The sequence below is a fragment of the Pieris napi genome, chromosome 20 (assembly GCF_905475465.1).
Source record: "Pieris napi chromosome 20, ilPieNapi1.2, whole genome shotgun sequence".
NCBI lineage: Eukaryota > Metazoa > Arthropoda > Insecta > Lepidoptera > Pieridae > Pieris > Pieris napi.
The window spans coordinates 2,576,817-2,596,137 of NC_062253.1; the positions used below are offsets into that span (position 1 = coordinate 2,576,817).

The 19,321-nt window shown below is 33.6% G+C and overlaps 1 protein-coding gene across 2 annotated transcripts in view; it reads left to right on the forward strand.

Annotated features, from left to right (window-relative positions):
* The first annotated feature begins 6,547 nt into the window (after positions 1-6,547).
* LOC125059631 overlaps positions 6,548-19,321 on the forward strand; it is a 33,456-nt gene continuing 20,682 nt past the window's right edge. Inside the window, exons 1-2 of one of the 2 annotated variants that reach the window (XM_047664136.1) lie at positions 6,548-6,764; positions 15,225-15,298. In XM_047664136.1, coding sequence (XP_047520092.1) covers positions 15,241-15,298 — 58 coding nt within the window. In that variant the 5' untranslated portion in view covers positions 6,548-6,764; positions 15,225-15,240. The remainder of the gene's footprint in view (positions 6,765-15,224; positions 15,299-19,321) is intronic. The other variant, XM_047664137.1, reaches the window with a different exon arrangement.

Consider the following 19,321-nt stretch of genomic DNA (forward strand, 5'->3'; position numbering starts at 1 on the left):
AAAATAGGTGTCTTCTGTCCCTAACACATAATTTTGGGTCTAAGTCAGTTTCCTCATGAGCTTTCTTTGTGCAAGAGATTGGTACACAGCTTAAGCAGAAAGAGCTAGAAAGTCACTTACTTAAATATACTTTCAACAGCTGACAATCTTTTCTATTTGAACTTTGATATATTTGACAGCGCTCAAGAGAAGATCATTATTAATAAGAGTCCAGGATATGACAACCCTAAATGCAGGCAGGAATGTGTTGCGCTCACGCGCCGTAAGAAAAAAATGAGATTCTTTTAGCATCGCGCTTCCGCCATGTTCGCGTGATGAAAATGATGTATTGGATTATTGGTCATTCGACTTTCTTTCACTTTCGTACGAGAATTTAGTTTTCCGATTGCTGCTTCCTACATGTTTACTTGTTTATTGACATCTTTAGGAGTTCCCGATTTATAAATTACTGAAAACTTTAATTGGATTAAAGATTGACAATTGTTTAATTCACTTTGTCTTCTTCTTTGTCTCTCTCATTACAAGAAGAGTCATTAGGAGGTAGCGTCTTCTAAGACCGTCATAATAAGTCTCAGTCAAGTTCATAATAATGAAAGGTCCTTTATTGGATCTAATAGTGGATATCTCAAAGACTACTCAATGGATTTGAACCTCGGACTGTTCCTTAAGTTGCAATTAAAAAATAGTACACGCACTTCGAAGCTTCAATATATCATCTCTATTGTCCAATCCACACAGACATGAATCCATACACACATACCTACATACAGGACAATATAACAAATAGGCGGTGGATCTGCAAACTGGCGGGGGCTGTTTGGACTAGAGTTGCCCGGGTATATAAGTGAAGAGAGCTAGAGAATGCATACATGTAGTACACACCAAGTATTTGTATATATTATTATAAGTTCCAAGCTATAAATACCATGATGATTATGAGTTAATTGCATTTATCAAGATTTATTTAAATCGATATTGATAACAGCCCCTCATAGATACTGAGAAATAGTAAAGATAAAGTGTTCCTGGAGTACTGGTTTGTTTGTTCAATAAATAGATAATTATTACCAACGTTGAGTAAACGTTCAACACCTTAAATGTCCTTTGCTCTGGAAAGATAACGTTTTCTTACACTGCGTCATAATGTTAACTGATCGCCCGCGTTTTTTTAAATCTAGTAACATCCCAATACTCTCGAATCTCCTTTTTAAAACGAATAGCAATAAAGACTATGAAGTTATACTGCTTTGGCGTAACAAGATAAAAATCTTAAAAAATTATACGTTTGTAGTAAAAAACGGCACTAACATTAGAAAAACTAAAATATTTCCTATAGCTAACTTCAGGGTGTCGGTTGTTCGTGACGGTGTGCGCGCGCATCGTAAAAATTTACTCTCATCATTTTTCCCTAACGCGCCAAAAGAAGTATAACTTCATCATTTAGACATTTTATACAGAGCATGCGGTGACTGGCAGAGTGGAGAACACCACGCCCTCGAGCCAATCCCCAACGCGGACCGATCAAGTTAAGGCCCTTAAAGACTTACCATCACTCAGGCCGAAGACCCCTTCTTCTATCTTCTCCTTATGTCCCGCTTATCACCCCCTTACGACCTTAAGAGTGCGATTGAAGAAGAAGAAAAGTATTAGCGCTACTATTGCAACTACTTCTATTACTTGAGTATACTCTTCCCTGAAAGTGGATGTCAATGGGCTGCTGACGCTCATTTTGGGCATCCCGTAGACTTGTTTGCTTCCGTATCCTTTAAAAAACTTCCTAGTTGTTGCCTTTTGGTCGAAGAATTGGTACACTCTTTTCTTGAAGGATCCTAAGTCTAATGGGTTTACTAACACAGTTATATTTAGATGGTTAATGCCGGGTTCTTAAATCACATTCAAACAACATACAGGTGGATAGGTTTATTGTTGGTACTTAAAGAAGCTAGTAAGTCAATTAACGAGTTAAAAGAACAAGCTAGAAAAAAAAAGAAAACTATTAAAATATTTCCAATGAGTTGCTATCAAATCTAGGTTGATTAATATATTTTTGGAATTTATGATAACAAAAGATATAGTTATTATATCACAAGAATTTTGCGTTTAAAGATTCGGTATGTTCGATATAAAGGAAATAATTTAGTCTCGAAAAATACCGCGCATTTTTTGTTAGACAAAGCTTGCAGCGCCATCTTGTGGCTATACGCTCTAGAATTTTATTTACGAAGTGTAAAAAATACAGTACAATTAAAATAATGAAATAATTAGGAAGGTATCGTACAATTATCGATCGATCTCAACGACTCTTAGAAAAATAAATAAATAACTTTATTTATGCATTTGCTCATCTGAGCAAACTACATAAAATATATACAATTACATACTTAGACGTTTAGCCGTTCCACATCTGAGCGTTTTTCAAGGCAGTTTTTGCCGCGCACCACCACTTTGTGGAACCAGCTGCCCACTGAAGTATTTTCGAACCAATTCGACTTAGGGTCCTTCAAGAAAAGAGCGTACGAATTCTTGAAAGGCCGGCAACGCACTCGCGAGCCCTCTGGCATTGAGAGTGTCCATGGGCGGCGGTATCACTTAACATCAGGTGAGCCTCCTGCCCGTTTGCCCCCTGTTCTATAAAAAAAAAAAGACAGAGTAGATAAAGCAATTTTTGGTTAAGTAGCTCGATTTTCCGTACATTGTTTACTACACGAATTCAATTCGGAGGATGTTTGTGTAGATCCAGGCCCTGTTGAGACATCTTTCAAGTTTAAATAAAAAAAAACATGAACAAAAGCGAATTTTATTTTGCTTTTATGCGTGATTTTTCTGAAATAAATCTAATGAATAGTAATCTAATCTAAGAAAATACGGAAAATTGTTAAACGAAAAGTCATGGTTAATCGCATAAATTGCACTTGATACTATCATAATAATTGTTTGTCATGACAACAAATCTATTTAAAGTGGGGAATTTAAGATTAATTATTAGTCTACAATAGTAGCTCTCCTTATATAGTAATCGTAACAATCAAATATACAGTATTTACAATTTTATTAACCTACATAGTAATAATGAAATGAAAATTAAAACAAATTTAAAAATTTTGGTCCCTGTGGCAGTTTACCTTTAACGCTGGCAGCTATTCCTCGCTGTATTGCGATACTTATTTGTTGAGCGATGAAAGCACCAGCTCTGACCACCGGTACCAACCAGGAACCAGGAACCAACTTAAATCTTTAATTTAAGCCTGTGCACTTGAACCCCACGACCCAAAAGGCTACTCCAGGGAACAAAATCAAAGTTGGAGGAAAGACTCCTATATTAGCGCCGTTTATTATTTTCCGCCTGTTCATTATAAGTTATATTTTTTTTCTTTAGTAAAATGGCTACACTTAACACTAATATAACGTGAAGATGGCCTAAAGGTCTAGAGATACCAGGCCATAAACTCCAAAAAAAAAAATTACGTGAAGTCTTAGCTAATTTTTTTTTTTGTATTAAACATTATTAATAATTGCTTATTATTCTGATAACAATAAACTATATATTAAATGTCAATATAACTATTATATGTCATGTCAGGCCTAAACTGCTTCATTCATCACTTTTTGGTGAAGACCTAGGCGTTTCTATTCTATATTCCACTTTTACTTATACAGCCAATTTATATGTAAAAAAAATTGTACGAAAAACTGAATAAGCAAGCGTATTTTGAACTACACGAAAGAAAGCATAGTTCAAATAAAATTTATCTATACAATGGCAAGCTTACGTCAATCTCAAAAATTGACATTGACGTATACGTCTCTTAAACTGTGCGACCTAATTCGCGCGCGAATAAGTGCTATTAGCGGATTCGTCATATACTTATACATAATATATTTGTAAACTAATAAATGAGGTATGGGACACTTTTAGTAATAATAAAATCAAAATCAAAATCAAAAATCATTTAATCTTAAAGATTGTACACTTATGACTTGTCAGTAAAGAAATACATATTAATGCTTCTAATTTTACATTTAGTGCCAGTTCTCAAATCAAGGGCGTTGAACGGAAGAGAAGAACTGGCAATAAACTCTCCGCCACTCTTTTTAATCGCCATGTTTTTTTTTTTACACAACGTTTGTAAGGAGCTGCAACTATTAAACCATGTTCCACATGACATCTTAAGTAATATCTATCTTGTTTATTATGAAGGAGATTAAATACTCTTTGTATGACTTCCTAAAGTTGAGTTTTGTGTCTTCGACCTTCAGGTATACGGAAGTAATAATTGCGCAAATAGATTTTTGACCAGCTGGGGTTAGAACGCACCTCTGTTTTTAATACCTGAGCTGAGTTTCATCATCGTCAAGGCAGAATACAAAACACCATATGTATCACCTTGACGTCCGTCATTCCACAACTGAGCGTTTCTTAAGACAGTTTTTGCCGCGCAATATCTAGAACTGGCTGCCCACTGAAGTATTTCCGAACCAATTCGACTTAGGGTCCTACAAGAAAAGAGCGTTCCAATTCTTAAAAGGCCGGCAACGCAACGCCAGCCTTCTGGCAATGTGAGTGTACTATGGGCGGAGGTATCACTTAACATCAGACGAGCCTCCTGCCCGTTTGCCTCCTGATGCATAAAACAAATAGTCGCGAGTCTACCAGCTCACTTTTTCAAATATTAAAATGCATAACATTGATAGGAGGGTGACTTGTTTGCTCAAAGCAGTGTGACCGATTGTTAAAGGTCAAAATGTGAGATGGCTCTTATTGCTTATCTCCTGTTTGATTTCCCCTCGGAACCAACACCCTATTTATGACATTATTTGACTGTGCGTCTGATTTGACAAATTAATTTTTTTAGCAATTTATTGGCACCGGGTGAGTCTTTTGGGCATTTCTATACATGACTATATTTTGACTTTATTTTAATTATCCTTATCATATACTTGCTCAATTTAGGTCAAATAAACATATTTATTTTAGTTTTTTACGAATTTTTGTTAATGCATAAACAATAGATTCATAAACAATAACAGTGTACAAAGATACAAAAATCCAAAATAAACGAGTTTAATATATATTTTTTTAAATCCTAGCGGCTGTGTTTATTTATTCTAATGCCAGTAAAAATGTTATCATTACTATAATATAGATTATGCGACTGAGGTATGGGATCAAAGGTTTTGTATGTCAAATTTGACAATTCCCGATCTATTATATACACATTAAATACTCCTTTGGCGCTGCGAATCAAAATGGCCTCCGTAACATAACTCTCTGTCCTGTCATGTCCCGTCAGTTCCAGCTGGTACTCCTCCACTCTATCAATCCAGCGATACTTGGGTTTACTAGCCAACGGTCAACAATTAACATAAACAATATTTGAGCGTAGGGTATCATTTAACCCTTATTAATTAGAAATAATAATTTTAAAAACACCTTTTTATTTCTGACTAAAAGTATAATTTTTTAAGAAAACAAATTAAACTAAATTTTTTACAATTTTTTAACCGTCCTAAGTAATATCTATTTAATAATTACTTTACCTCTCCGCAGTTGAAGCCTTTCTCCAAGGATCTTCAAGTTTCTCTCTCGTGGTGAGTTGCATCCAGCTCGAGCCAGCCGTTTTGATAATCTCATCCGCCCATCGCGAGAACGGTCTTCCTCTGTATCGTTTCCCAATAGGGCTTCCCCATCCCCTTGCTACATGCCCTGCCCATCTCTATATAATGTATAGTAAAAATAATATAAATTAGAAATTACTTGAGTTTTTATCCTAAATTGTAATTAAACTGTTATCGAGAATAAAACACATTAAAACAAATACCAGTTATTCTTAATTTTCTAATCGTCTGCCCGATTACGATTTGTCATTATTGTACTTATTTGCATTTGACGAACATAATGAGTTTTTTATTCTTATCAGAGCACAATTAGTTCAACGTGTAAAGTACAATCTCATTTTGTTTTAAATATTTAAAGACGTTTTACTTCTCCCATAAAAGGATAAGTACGGAGAAAAACTGCCGATTAACTTTCTCTCATTCATTAATCATCGCCATTGACTAACAAATCGTTACTATGGTGGTACCGTAGTGATTCATAAAATGCTAATCACCCTTAAGAAGTGATTACCTATGCCTATAATTGCGTACAAAAAGGTAATTAGCAAAAAACTTCCGCGGATCACTAAATACTTAGAACAGATAAATATACCTACTATTATCATATCTTTATCAAATGCTTAAAAGTAAACAAATGTAATAATACGTCGCCATATTTTATATAGCTGATAATTCAGGGTGATAAATAAAAAATAATTTGATAAAAAATGGAGCTATGACAATTGACATCTTCATAATCGCGCTCTCAAACAATGATCGAAGTCGCACGGACAATCTGTAGCAGGACGAAACGAATGCCGCTAGCCATCTCACTCACTCGCGTCCAGTCCGAGATGCGCGCTCTCGCTCCCCCCGCGCACCCGTCCGTCGGTCTCGACCAATCGGCGGCCATCTCTTGCTCCCCCGAGAGCAGAGCGACAGTGCGTGCTCTCATCACGATCACAAGGAGACGACATCTCGCCGCGCGAGGTTGTCGTTCCCGCGGAAGATGCACATGCACCGCGACGCGATTTTAACCAAAGTGCCTTAGAACTTAGTGTAAGACTTTTAAACTGTGCTCAAAGTTACCGTGATAAGTGATTGGGAAGCTTGGAAATTGGACTATTAATCGACTACCGGCTGATATCGCGAAAATTATCCACGATTGGGTAAGTCAGGACTCACCGATTAGATTACAATGCAAATTATCGTAAGTGCGTCGCCCTGTTTTGTTTTTAGGTAGCATTTAAATCGAGTAGGCCGTGCCGTCAAATGTCGGGTAATAAATATTACTATAAAAAAAACAAATCTAAGATAGATATTGTTAAGTGTGTAAAAGTTCCGTTGAGCTTTTCTGTTTTAAATTATCTTGTGGTAGTGCAAATGTTGTGTTTTAGTAAAATTACACTTCCTTTTAGGAATAATGTGTTTGTTTCTTATGGATGGATGTCTTTATAATAAATAGATTATCGGGGTTATATTTATAAAAAATATTAGTTATATTTTTAATCAGCTTTCGTTTGAGTTATAGTAATTTAATTATGCAAAAAATATAGTTAAATTTTGTGCGTCCAGCGTAGAAAATTAACTAAAACGTAAAACAATTACGTAATAAAAACATTAACTTATGCATAGGTAAGCAAGTAGGTAACTAGCCTAAATTTGGTAATAAAATAAGATGTACCTACCTAAATATTTATAATTTGTGGTTTAAAAAATATTACGTATTATTTTGCATTAATAATTTCATTAATTTTAATTACAGTAAAATGATTATTAGATATATTAATAATAGGGAATGTTTAAAACTATCTTATTTACGTGTTTTTTAATGAAGTACTTAACAGTTAAATAATAATAGGAATATTTCCTTGTATGTAACTTTAAAATCATCCTTTAAAAATATTTGCCTGTTAATATTTTTAATTCTGTTTGATTTTTTTAATATTTCGCAATAAAACCTGTTTTTATTCTTTTAATACGTTTTTTTTATTTAATTTGTGTTTTGTATTCCTATTCGGAAAGAATCTTGTTAGAATGACACGTTGGGTTAATATTTTTTTTAAATAACGGATTCTTACTTCCGCCGGGAAACCGCAAAAGATAGGATAAAATAACTGAACAAAACATATTTTTGAACTTATATACTTTTAGCGTGAAAATATATGTTAGAATATTAATTGTAAGACATAGAATACATAATACTTATTTTATTACAATGCGTAGTTCACTTATAATTTTTTTTTAGGGTTAGTAATTTTAGTTAAGTCCATTTTAACCGTCATTTCACGGAAATCAATTAAAAAATACCAACCGCACTTTGTTATGGTATATATTATATTTAATTAATAATGCAAATTAGTTTGTTTTCTTTTTGCGAACAATAATTCAGGATTATTCTGGTAATGGTTTGGACTTGTCCAATAATGGTTTACTGTTGAGGTGAGTCTGATGTGCATTTAAATAAAAAGAAATCCAACCAACGCTCTAAATTAAGCCACGCCCACGAGACCTTTTTAATCCGAGATAATTAAGTAGCCTTGTGATAAAAAATACCTAAAGTATCTTATATCAGATAACTAGCTGTGTCCCGCGGTTTCTCTCGTGCTAATTCATTTAGTGTGATATGCATTAGTCCCGAACCAGTACTTCCTGAGCGTATACAGCCTCTTTTTCTTTATTTTTTATATTATAACGCCTATTTCCTTAAGGGGTAGGTAGAGACCACGGTCTTCTAGCTCTCTTGCTTCATCCACTTTCATGATGCATGGTTATGGGTACTTTTAACTGGTCCCTTCTCTAGTACCTCCTGGATTTGGTCCACATATGTACCACAATGCCTACCCAACCCGATTTCACCATCCCTTGTGTATCCTACTTGTAAGTTTCTCATTGGTCTACATTGCCTAAGCATTCCCTTTCGTATCCTTAGCTTTACGTCCTATTTTAGCCCACACTATTTTCTTAACAGGTATATAAAATCCACAATTGATTAATAATATAAAAAGCAACCTGATTATAAAAATTGCAAAACACCTTCGTAATAATTACGTAATAAATTACAACAAACCGAGATAAAATCTCAATTTCATCTCAATATCACTCATACGTGTCTAGTAATTACCTTCGAACACTCGACTTTATCTAATCTGTTCCAAATTTGAAATCGCCGTAAGATTGAAATGTCAAAACATCTATTATAGATAAAAGATCTTTCATTTTCATAGATATTCAGACCCAATCTGGACATTTATCGTTCGTGAAGTTTCTTTTGACAGGTCCTAATAGTGATTTGTTTTTAGACATAAATAACTATAATAGTATAAAACAGGTATTATCAAATCTTTTTAAGTAATAAAAAATATATTTTATAACGAAAATTAAGAGTTCCCATATAATATAGATTTATTAAAAGAAGAAAAAAACAACAATTATATACAATAACTCCAAAAAGAATATCAGTTTAAAATCAGTATTAATCTTATACAATAACTTTTAAACATATAACACTTAATAACAAAGGCAAGAAAAACCTGCTTTAGGCATTTATGGACACGTTGCGCCATCTAGTGGCCGATTACGTAAAACTTACCTAAGTTATAATTAGATAATTAACACGATCTGAAAATCGTAATTCATGTTATTATATACTCGTAATCTTATCTGATTAAATTATTATTAGGTTTATTAGCTATTTAAGGATCTTTCTCGAAACATTAGACATAATTTACATTTATAAATAATAATGCAATTGTATAATTAAAAAAGTAAAAATTTTGTCCGTTAATCGCGTATAACACTTTTATTATCAGAGATACAATGAACACCTGCTCTAAACAGTTTTTTATACCGTGGGGAGCTATCAATGTCCAGCGAGCTAATCATTATTTGATTTATAAAAAATTCGGTATTCTAAGATTAATTTAGGTTTAAATAATCGAAGCCTTATTTATAGTCGTGCTTAAAAGTTAGTTAACCCTAGATCCAATCGCAAGCTGAAAATCGTCTTATAAAATAAATAAAATAAAATATGTTTATTATGGAATATAAGATACAGGTATCACTTATTCCACGTCATTAAATTTGAAACTGCAGTCATCCCTACTCATCGGCGAAGAAGACAGAGTGTGTAGGCCGAGAGAAAAAGCCGGCGTAAAAAACTCTCGGTACTCTTTCATAATAGCAAATCATCAAACAACCCTTATTTCAAAACAAATATCGCAAATTAATTAGAAGTAGCCTGTCTAGCACTAGTCCCAGTTAACACTATCGGTGTTCATTAATTAACTAATAGTGCATTATATTTTAAATATATCCTAGTATAAATAATGGACGATTTTATCCCTGTTTAATGTAAAAAATAATTACATCACGCATATTGTCCATCAATCTTAAAATGAAGATGTTATTGCAACTTTGTCACGGATTCCTCGATAGTATTTATCGCTTTTTTTATGTCTTCATTACTCTGTGCAATAAAACAATTTATTATCTATGCACGGATAAATTATCTGTGGCATTTTGCATAACTCGAATTTTTACACTTGATATTGAAAGTATTCCAACAAATTTCAATGCTAAATTGTTCAGCTACCCATATGTAGTCATTTATTATATTTGTAATCGTTTTACTGAATTGTTTATTTTAAAGAAATTTATGTGCTGCACAAATTTAACATATTTTCTACATTCATAACAATAATGTACTTAAAACAAAATTATATATTTAAATTAATTACTAATTTCTTTAAATTAAACAAAAATATACAAAAGTCGAACTGAAGGCAGGATTTTATTCAAAAGCATCCGTTTCATTTCCCTCCGTCCTAGATATGATATTTTAATTATATTAACTAATAAATTCTCTATATTACTTTACAAACATATTTTTCTTGTAAGTATCCACTTTATAACGGTCAAGAAATTTGTCAGAAGTTTAAAGACAAGATCAAGTCGCTATCAAGTAGATCAGTCGAAGCTATAAACCCGAAGACTCGTTAAGACAGACAGACAGACAACATTTATTACTAACGAAACACACACAGAAACACGAAAAATAATAATAATCACAACAGAAATATAACAAAAAATTTATCGAAAACAAAAGGAATAAGGAACATTTTAATTGTGTAATGTGTGTGTATTGTGGTTGTAACTGGCCCTGGCTCAGCATAATGCTGTGGAGCAGACGTGTTCCACAGCGCTGGTCTTTCACACAGCACATTTCCTTACTTCCATTAAACCAGTGTTTCAACGTGAGGCCATGCCCCGCGAAAATGTATTAAAATTATTTGGAATTGGAATTCTAGTTTTTCATTAACAATTTCCGACTAATTTCTTCCTAAAACCTATCATTTAAGTTTCTTAAGTGAACAATTAATTTGTTTAATGCTAAAAATTATGTTACATAAGGGGCATACGAATTTTAGAAAGGTATCTAAGAAAATAGAGAAGTTTTGAAGTTACCAGCGCAGCTAAAATAAGCGCAATTGCGCCGTGCATAACCTCAAGCCCGTATAGATATTACACCACGATTGCGGATGCTTGACAAATAATCATTAATGATTATGTTCTGTCATCTGATCACGTCTGCACGATAACAGGTGAAATCCTTGTCTCTTATCGCTGTGATAACGCTGGTAATTGATTTCACTTGTTGGTTGTGCTACACATATGAATTAAAACTTAAAATTATATATATTTTTTTACAAAAGCTACTCGGCACTCATACATTGGTACATAAGACACATCAAGAAAAATCGTATCGATTCTTAAAGGTCCGGCAACGCACTTGCGAGCCTCCTGGCAATTTGAGTCATTGATATTACCAAGTAGTTCTTATAATAAAATGTTTAAATTTTAGTTAGTTGTATTTATTTAAGTTTATATAAGTATTTCAAAACCATTTCTACATTTAAGAAAAGAGCTTACCGATTCGTCAAAGTCCGGCAACGCACTTGCGAGCCTCCTGGCAATTTGAGTCATTGATATATAACCAAGTTAATATAAAAAAAAATGTTTTTGTTAGTTTGTATTTATTTAAGTATTTCCGAACCATTTCTACATTTAAGAAATGCCCTTGCCAATTCTAAAAAGTCCGGCAACGCACTTGCGAGCCCTCTGGCAATGTCTACGGCCGGTGGTAGATATCACTTAACATCAGATGAGCCTCCTGCCCGTTTGCCTCCTGTTCCATAATATAACTAGGTAGGTATATCTGACCACTACAAGTCCTGAGAAATACATCAAAGAAAAGACCGATTTTCTTTGATAAGCCGGCCCATCTTAAGTAAACCGTAGGCATCAGTTTTCGCAGACAAAGAAACACCGCTTTGATAATTCCTTGAAACCACAGTAATATAATATTATCTTGTGTTTCATGATAAACTGTAATTGATATCGTGATCTCATTTTAAATGATATTGTTAAAATTAGATAAGCCAGGTTCTTTACCTAAAAATGTCCGTAAATTTATCTGATACTAATTATAAAATTAGAGAATTATTATCACTAAATAAATTCAAAATTTATTATATTTAAATGATCCTAATCTTTGGGATTTGCTCCAGTTCAAACAATTTGTATGACTCAAAACTTGGCGATTAAAAAGAGAGAGATTTAATTTTTTTGTAATGGAAAATAGGTCGTAAACTGTTTGTACTTTAAAGTGATAAGTTTTATTTTATTTATTTATTTATTTATTTATTTATTTATTCCTTATTTCCTATTTGTACAGTAACTTAATACTAATACAATAGAAAACTAACTTAAAACATAATATAACCATAACAAGTAAAAACTTAAAAACCTAAACAATTTTATAACTAATTATAAATAATAAAATTCTTGTGAATTCAGCCAGTGTGCAACTAAATATATCCGTCAATAAGGTCACTATATAGTATATAAGTATTTAATTCATTGTTTAGCAGTCTTGGCCTAGTGGCTTCAGCGTGCGACTCTCATCCCTGAGGCCGTAGGTTCGCTCCCCCCTTTGCACCAATGGATGTTCTTTCTTTTGCGCATTTAACATTCGTTCGAACGGTGAAAAATAAAATAAAATAAAATAAAATATGTTTATTATGGAACATAAGATACATGTATCACTTATTCCACGTCATTAAATTTGAAGGCATCCCTACTCATCGGCAAAGAAGACAGAGGGGGTAGGCCGAGAGAAAAAGCCGGCGTAAAAAACTCTCGGTACTCTTTTAAAACAGCAAATCATCAAACAACACTTATTAAAACAAATATCGCAAATTAATTAGAAGTAGCCTGTCTAGCACTAGTCCCAGGCCCTTTTATCAACTAGATAATCGTTGACTTTATAGTAAGCCTTTTTACACAGCTTTTCTTTTATACATTTCTTAAATTTATTGTAAGGCAGTGATAAAAGAGCCTCTGGGATTTTATTAAAGAAGAGTATCCCTTTCCCCAAAAAAGAATTACTAACTTTAGATAGACTAGTACGGGGAAATTGCAGCCTGCGTTTGTTCCGTGTATTAACATTGTGCGTATGTTCTATTCTAGTAAACTTATCACTATTTTTGTATACAGACATAATATTTTCATAAATATATTGCGAGGGAAAGGTGAGTATATTAACTTCCTTGAATTTATCTCTAAGAGATTCCCTACATTTTAAATTATAGATTGCACGAATAGCCCTCTTCTGCAGGATGAAAATAGTTTCGACATCAGCAGCATGACCCCATAATAATAAGCCATAAGTCATTAAGCTATGAAAGTAACTAAAATAAACAAGTCTAGCTGTATCGACATCAGTTAGTGAGCGAATTTTTTTAACCGCGTAGGCTGCAGAACTAAGTCTCTTCGCCAATCCGTTAATATGAGGGGACCACTGAAGTTTTGAATCCATGGTGATTCCGAGAAATACAGTTGTATCATCCAGATTCAATTCCTCACCGTTTATAATTGGTCTAGTATCCATAACCCTTGCATTTTTTGCACAAAATTTAATGCATTTTGTCTTTTTTGCATTAAGTAGAAGGTTATTCATACTAAACCAATGGACAATCGAAGACAGAGCATTGTTCACATCGTCAAAATTTGTTATTTGTCGTTTGATTTTAAAAATCAAGGACGTGTCAAGGAAAACGCTGAAGACGTGTGAAGGAAAACATCGCGAGGCGACGATCTGTTTCAGGCACAGGAGGCTGATCACCTACTTGCCTATTAGATTGATCATGAAACAGATACAGAAATCTGAGTCCCAGACCTAAAAAGAGCCACTGATTTATTTTGTATATGTACATCCTATGTTTTTATAATCAACATATCAAAAAACTTGGTCGATCAAGTTTAACATAACCCATACATACCAGCGCTACGACAGGTTATTAGCACGCATTGTCTGAATATAATAGGTCACTTGAGGTGCACTGCGCACGCGCAGGGTGACAATGCGACACTTCTATGGAATATGTATGGATTATTATGTGAAAAATTCATATTCTTTACATTTAAGCCGGTTAAAAATGGACGTTATATCAGATAACCTGGATTTCAGATCAGATTAAATTTGGTTTTGAAAATTGATATAAACAAAATCGAGAGTATTTTTTTTTAATTTATTCCTTGAACTCTGAGTCTTCTGAAACTTGTTTTATGGAGAGAAAAACTGGAAAAATAAAAAAACAGCTTTGTACTTAGAATTTTATTCCGGAAAAGCGAACAGTATCTATGGGATAGCATAGCAAAATATTACATGTTGCTATGTACCAAAAAGGTGGGCTAAGTTATAAAAAATCATAGAGGCGTAACTGTGATAAAGTTAAAAGTGTACCTGATGTAAGTTATGCCGCCCATAGACAAAACTAGAGGACTCGCGTCTACTACGCGAGCTACGCAAATAAAGAATTCTCTATGGTATTTACAATATCATCCTAAAAGTTATGAAATCATGGCTCCTCTAGCCATAGATACAGTTCTCGATGTATAGGAAGTGCTGATAACTACGAGGGCTTCGAGTTCTGACTCATTTCTTTGTCCAATCGATTCTTTGTGCTAGATACGTTTTATTATTTAAAACTAACAGAGTAGCGCTACAACCTTTTTAGGTCCAGGCCTCAGATTTCTGTCATGATCATTTCTCAATTTAATAGGCAAGGTGGGTCAGCCTCCTGCGCCTGAACCCCGTCGACTTCTTGGGCCTTGCTAGCCGGTTTGCTCACGATATTTTCCTTCACCGTTCGAGCGAATGTTAAATGCGCACATAGAAATACTATTGGTGCACAGCTGGGGATCGAACCTACGACCTCAGGGATTAGAGTCGCACACATTCTATATATATGACTTATTTACTGTCAAATGTGCGAATGCATATAAAACAAACATAACTCATGTCACACACAACTTATATACGCATATTTGTGGTAGGTATAGGTCTTTATATACCCAAGTGTTGGTCTATGATTAGACATTAATAATACTTTTAATTTCCACTACCAACCCCCGTTTTTAATAGCGTTATTAGTACTGTAATCTAAAAGGTTTTCGATATTATCGAAATGACAACAAAATACGGTGTATGTACATATTAGAATTAAAATGTATTTCAAGCCGTATTTATTACTAGACACGACCATTCAATGTTTTGTTATTACCAGGCGTCTCGAGTGGGCGATGCAAGGGGCGGCAAACGCGCCTGCGCCCTCCGCGGCCGAGCCTCCAGCTTCGCAACGTGAGTACATAATATAGGCTCAGATGTTAGTCACAAATGCGGACATGCGCAGCTTAACTATGTACCTATGTATAATTCTTGATTTGTGCGCATTCGATTTTTAATTTGTCTGATATCCGTATTAAGAGGAAGTAGTATTTGGTTCGAAATTCGATTAACACGTTCTAAATTTAAATTTACATTTGCGTAGTCTCTATAATCTTCGCATTCCTTCATCTGAAGGTCGATTTACATTAAACGAGCGAATGCTCATTCTATCCCCACTACATCAAATTCTTCTAGTGTAAACAGGCGTAGAGCATTCTTTCGTTGTTCTTAGTGCGTTCGCAAAGATTCTATAGAATATTCTAAGAATGCTCGTTCGCTTGATGTAAACGGCGCAAGAGCGCGCGAACAGTTGCTTAGAGCGTTCTAGCGTGTTCGGACGTGCTCGCGCCACTGAGCGGTCTTTTCAAAGCGTTCTTGTGTTCTAGCTCTAGCTCTATGTTCGTTTGATGTAAATCGATACCTCTAGTTTTCGTTTACACTAAAAGATTACGAAAGAATGCTCTTGTTCTAGCTCTAGCTCTATGTTCGTTTGATGTAAATCGACCTTGAGAGGTTGACACCAGCTATAAAGATTATCTTGACGCGTGCGAACACTACCGCTGTAATTTGACGTCTAATGAGCAATTGCCATGCGCTGAATTCGATATGCATTAAATTAGATATTTTAAATTGTTTTACGTCTTTCAAAGCGACATTAAAAAGAACAAATAACAATATCAATAATCTAACTAACTTCAAGTATATTTAAAAATAGAATGGTATTCTAATTTTAAATATAAGTTTGGAATTTATGACTACCATTTTTATAAAATTATTTTTTAAAGTTTAGTATTTGCTATTCGATTTTTAAATTTATGTTTGGAATCACAAGGTTCATATTAAGTGTTTATACCTTTAGTTTATGGTAGGTACTCAGTATGAGATAGCAAATTTCCAATGGCAATTCGATTTTTAAATTGATGTTAGAAATTAATTTTTGTTATAATTCCGTGAGATGGCGCAAAAACAACTTGAAATATATTCTTTTATACCGACTGAAACTTGAAATATTAAATGAGGTATTGTAATAATTCTTTTCTACGACAGTTATTACGTAATTAAACTAATTTTAATGTGAATTTAACGCATCGTTTAGAAAAATCCTTGGCCACTCATTTTTATGGACCGATTTCTCAATACATTAGGTAGAAATATATTAATGATTACATACTATGTTACGAGAGTAGGTCATTATACGTAACATTACATTGAAGATTTAGGATTTGTTATAAGTCTTTGATCTATTGTATGATTAAATACACAAAATACTTTAATAATTATTTTTAGTAATTAGATCACGTGATCACACACATTACAGCAGTATTATAGTTGTTGATAATAAAGTATGTTCTGTCTCTTTCCAACACAGCCTAAAGACAGAGATGCACTTAAAATAGTGTAATTAATATTATGGAGTAACTAATTTAGTAATACAACCCTACTAGGGGAGGGCGGGGCTGGTTTTAACGGAGGTAAGAATTAACGAGCTTATACCCGCCAAACGTGAAGTGATAAAAAAATGAGGCTCGGTTTAGAATAACTAGAATACACAGCCGAACAAGTCCTAACTTGTCAGTTATCGATCGGCCGACGCTAGTTATAGTTGGGCGTACTACCTTCGAATTGACAGGTAAACAAACTTTTTGTACTTCGTAATAAATTGATTTAAGATTTATTTTTACACTAAATTTAATCAAAGTTAATCCTAAATGGAATTGTATTTTATTGATTTTAAAACTATTATACTTGTTTCTAAATATTTTGATTAGTTTATTTTCTATAATTGATAAAATATAAAAAGTGACCTTGGGGCTAAAATTAACAAATTGGGTGGGGTCAGTATTAACATGTGATATTAAACGACTGTTCTTTACAAAAAGTACGTTTTATTATAGAATGAGAAATTACAAAAGGAAGAGTACAAGGGGGTCTACATCTCAAGAAGTATTTGTGCTGGCAGCTGAAGAAGTTCTGGTAAAGAACAGGAAATATAGAGATGTTGCTACTGAATACGATATTTGTCACGTAACACTATTTAAATACTACGATTGCTACCAGACGTCAAAAAATTAGCTTACGAGCTTGCCATTCGATACAAGATAGATAATATTCCAGAATCTTGGAAAAGAGACGGAAAGGCTGGCAAGTTTAAGTACAAATTAGATTAAGACTGATTAACTAGTTACCTTATTAATATACCTAAAGACTGTCTCGTACTAAAAAGTATTAACACTGTGACATTTGTTGATGAATATCAAGTAGATTTAAAATACTGTATTGCTTAAGGTAACTCATAGAGATTTTTTTAGACTGATACTAAAAAGTTTATGTGACTTTTATTTAATTATTATGTTTAAACTATTTAAAAAAATGTTCGTAACAGATTTATAAGATAATACTATTTTTTCTACTCCATTAAGAAACTTAAAGACTGTTGAACCTAAAAAGTTTAAGTTTAAACTATGTGTTTAATTTTTTTTAGGCTTAAAATTATTCAAACTGTAGCAATGATTATTATTAAGTGTAGATTTAAAAGAATTTGTTATATTCTTTCAGTTCCTATCATAAAAAGTACTAATTTGTTTAACATTGAAGGCAATAAATAAAACATTTTCATTAATTTCAGTGACATTTTATTTGAGTATTTGAGATAATTCAAGTTTCTGTTATTAATTGCCCCTTACGTTAATACTTACCCCAGCTCCGTTAATATTCGCCCCACATGCGGGGTATATATTAACAAATGACTTTTTTGGTTTTCATGGCTCTCTTTCTGGAAGCACTTACATACCTGATGATTTTTGTTATTAATATCATAGCTGAATAACCAAAGCATGTTTTCAATAAAAAATAAAACGAAAAAGTCTATTATCAACGAAAATATAAATCATAATACAGAATTTGTTAGTACCAGCCCCGCCCTCCCCTACTGCCTACTGAAGTATTTCCGAACCAATTCGACTTGGGGTCCTTTAAGAAAAAAGCGTACCAATTCTTAAAAGGCCAGCAACGCACTTGCGAGCCTTCTGTCCCTTCTGTGAGAATGTGAGTGTACAATGTACACGGCGATATCACTTAAAAAAAACATGTAAGGTCCATTCTTATTTGTATCTCAAGTCGCGATCTCGTCTTGAGCGCTGTCAAATATGTGGTTGACATTGTTTATGCATTAAATTGGTTTGACAGCTGCAGATTAAAGTATGATTGACGTTCGTCCTAAGGCATACAGATATATTACCATGTGGGGTTAAACATTCCGATGCTCTTACGCAACGTTCATTAAGAACCGTTTGTTCAGCCGAGATCACTGGACCACCTGTATCCACATCGCCTATACACAGATCTTTGACAAACAAAATATCCGGCCTTCAATACACTACCTACTGTATAATATTCATCCTCTTAGTTATAAATCTTATACGTTGACGTTTTTTGTACGCGAACAAAACGAAGGGCTATGACTCCTTCGTACAGTCTAAAGCACGAAGCTCTATGAGTACTTCGTTCAGTCTAAAGCACGAAGCTCTATGAGTACTTCGTTCAGTCTAAAGCACGAAGCTCCATGAGTACTTCGTTCAGTCTAAAGCACGAAGCTTTATTTATTTCGTAATCCTACAATTAACATTCATTATATACAGAGTGGTCAAAAAGTCGTATATCAAACGCAAATAGGGGATAGATGAGGTCATCAGCTGCAAAAAAATGTTCTACGGGAGGTCTCTAAGCCCAACCCCTGCAGAGTTATAATTTATTTTGCGTTTTATAAGAAAATTGACTTTTTTTACTAATTCTTATTAAAATTCGAAAAAATCTACATCCTGTATCTTTTTAACAATATCCACTAGATTGGTACTCATGTATTTGAGGTGTGCTCATGATGAAGGTAGTTAAGGGTATTCTTACTACTCCATTTAAGCATATTCCGCGATAGCTTAA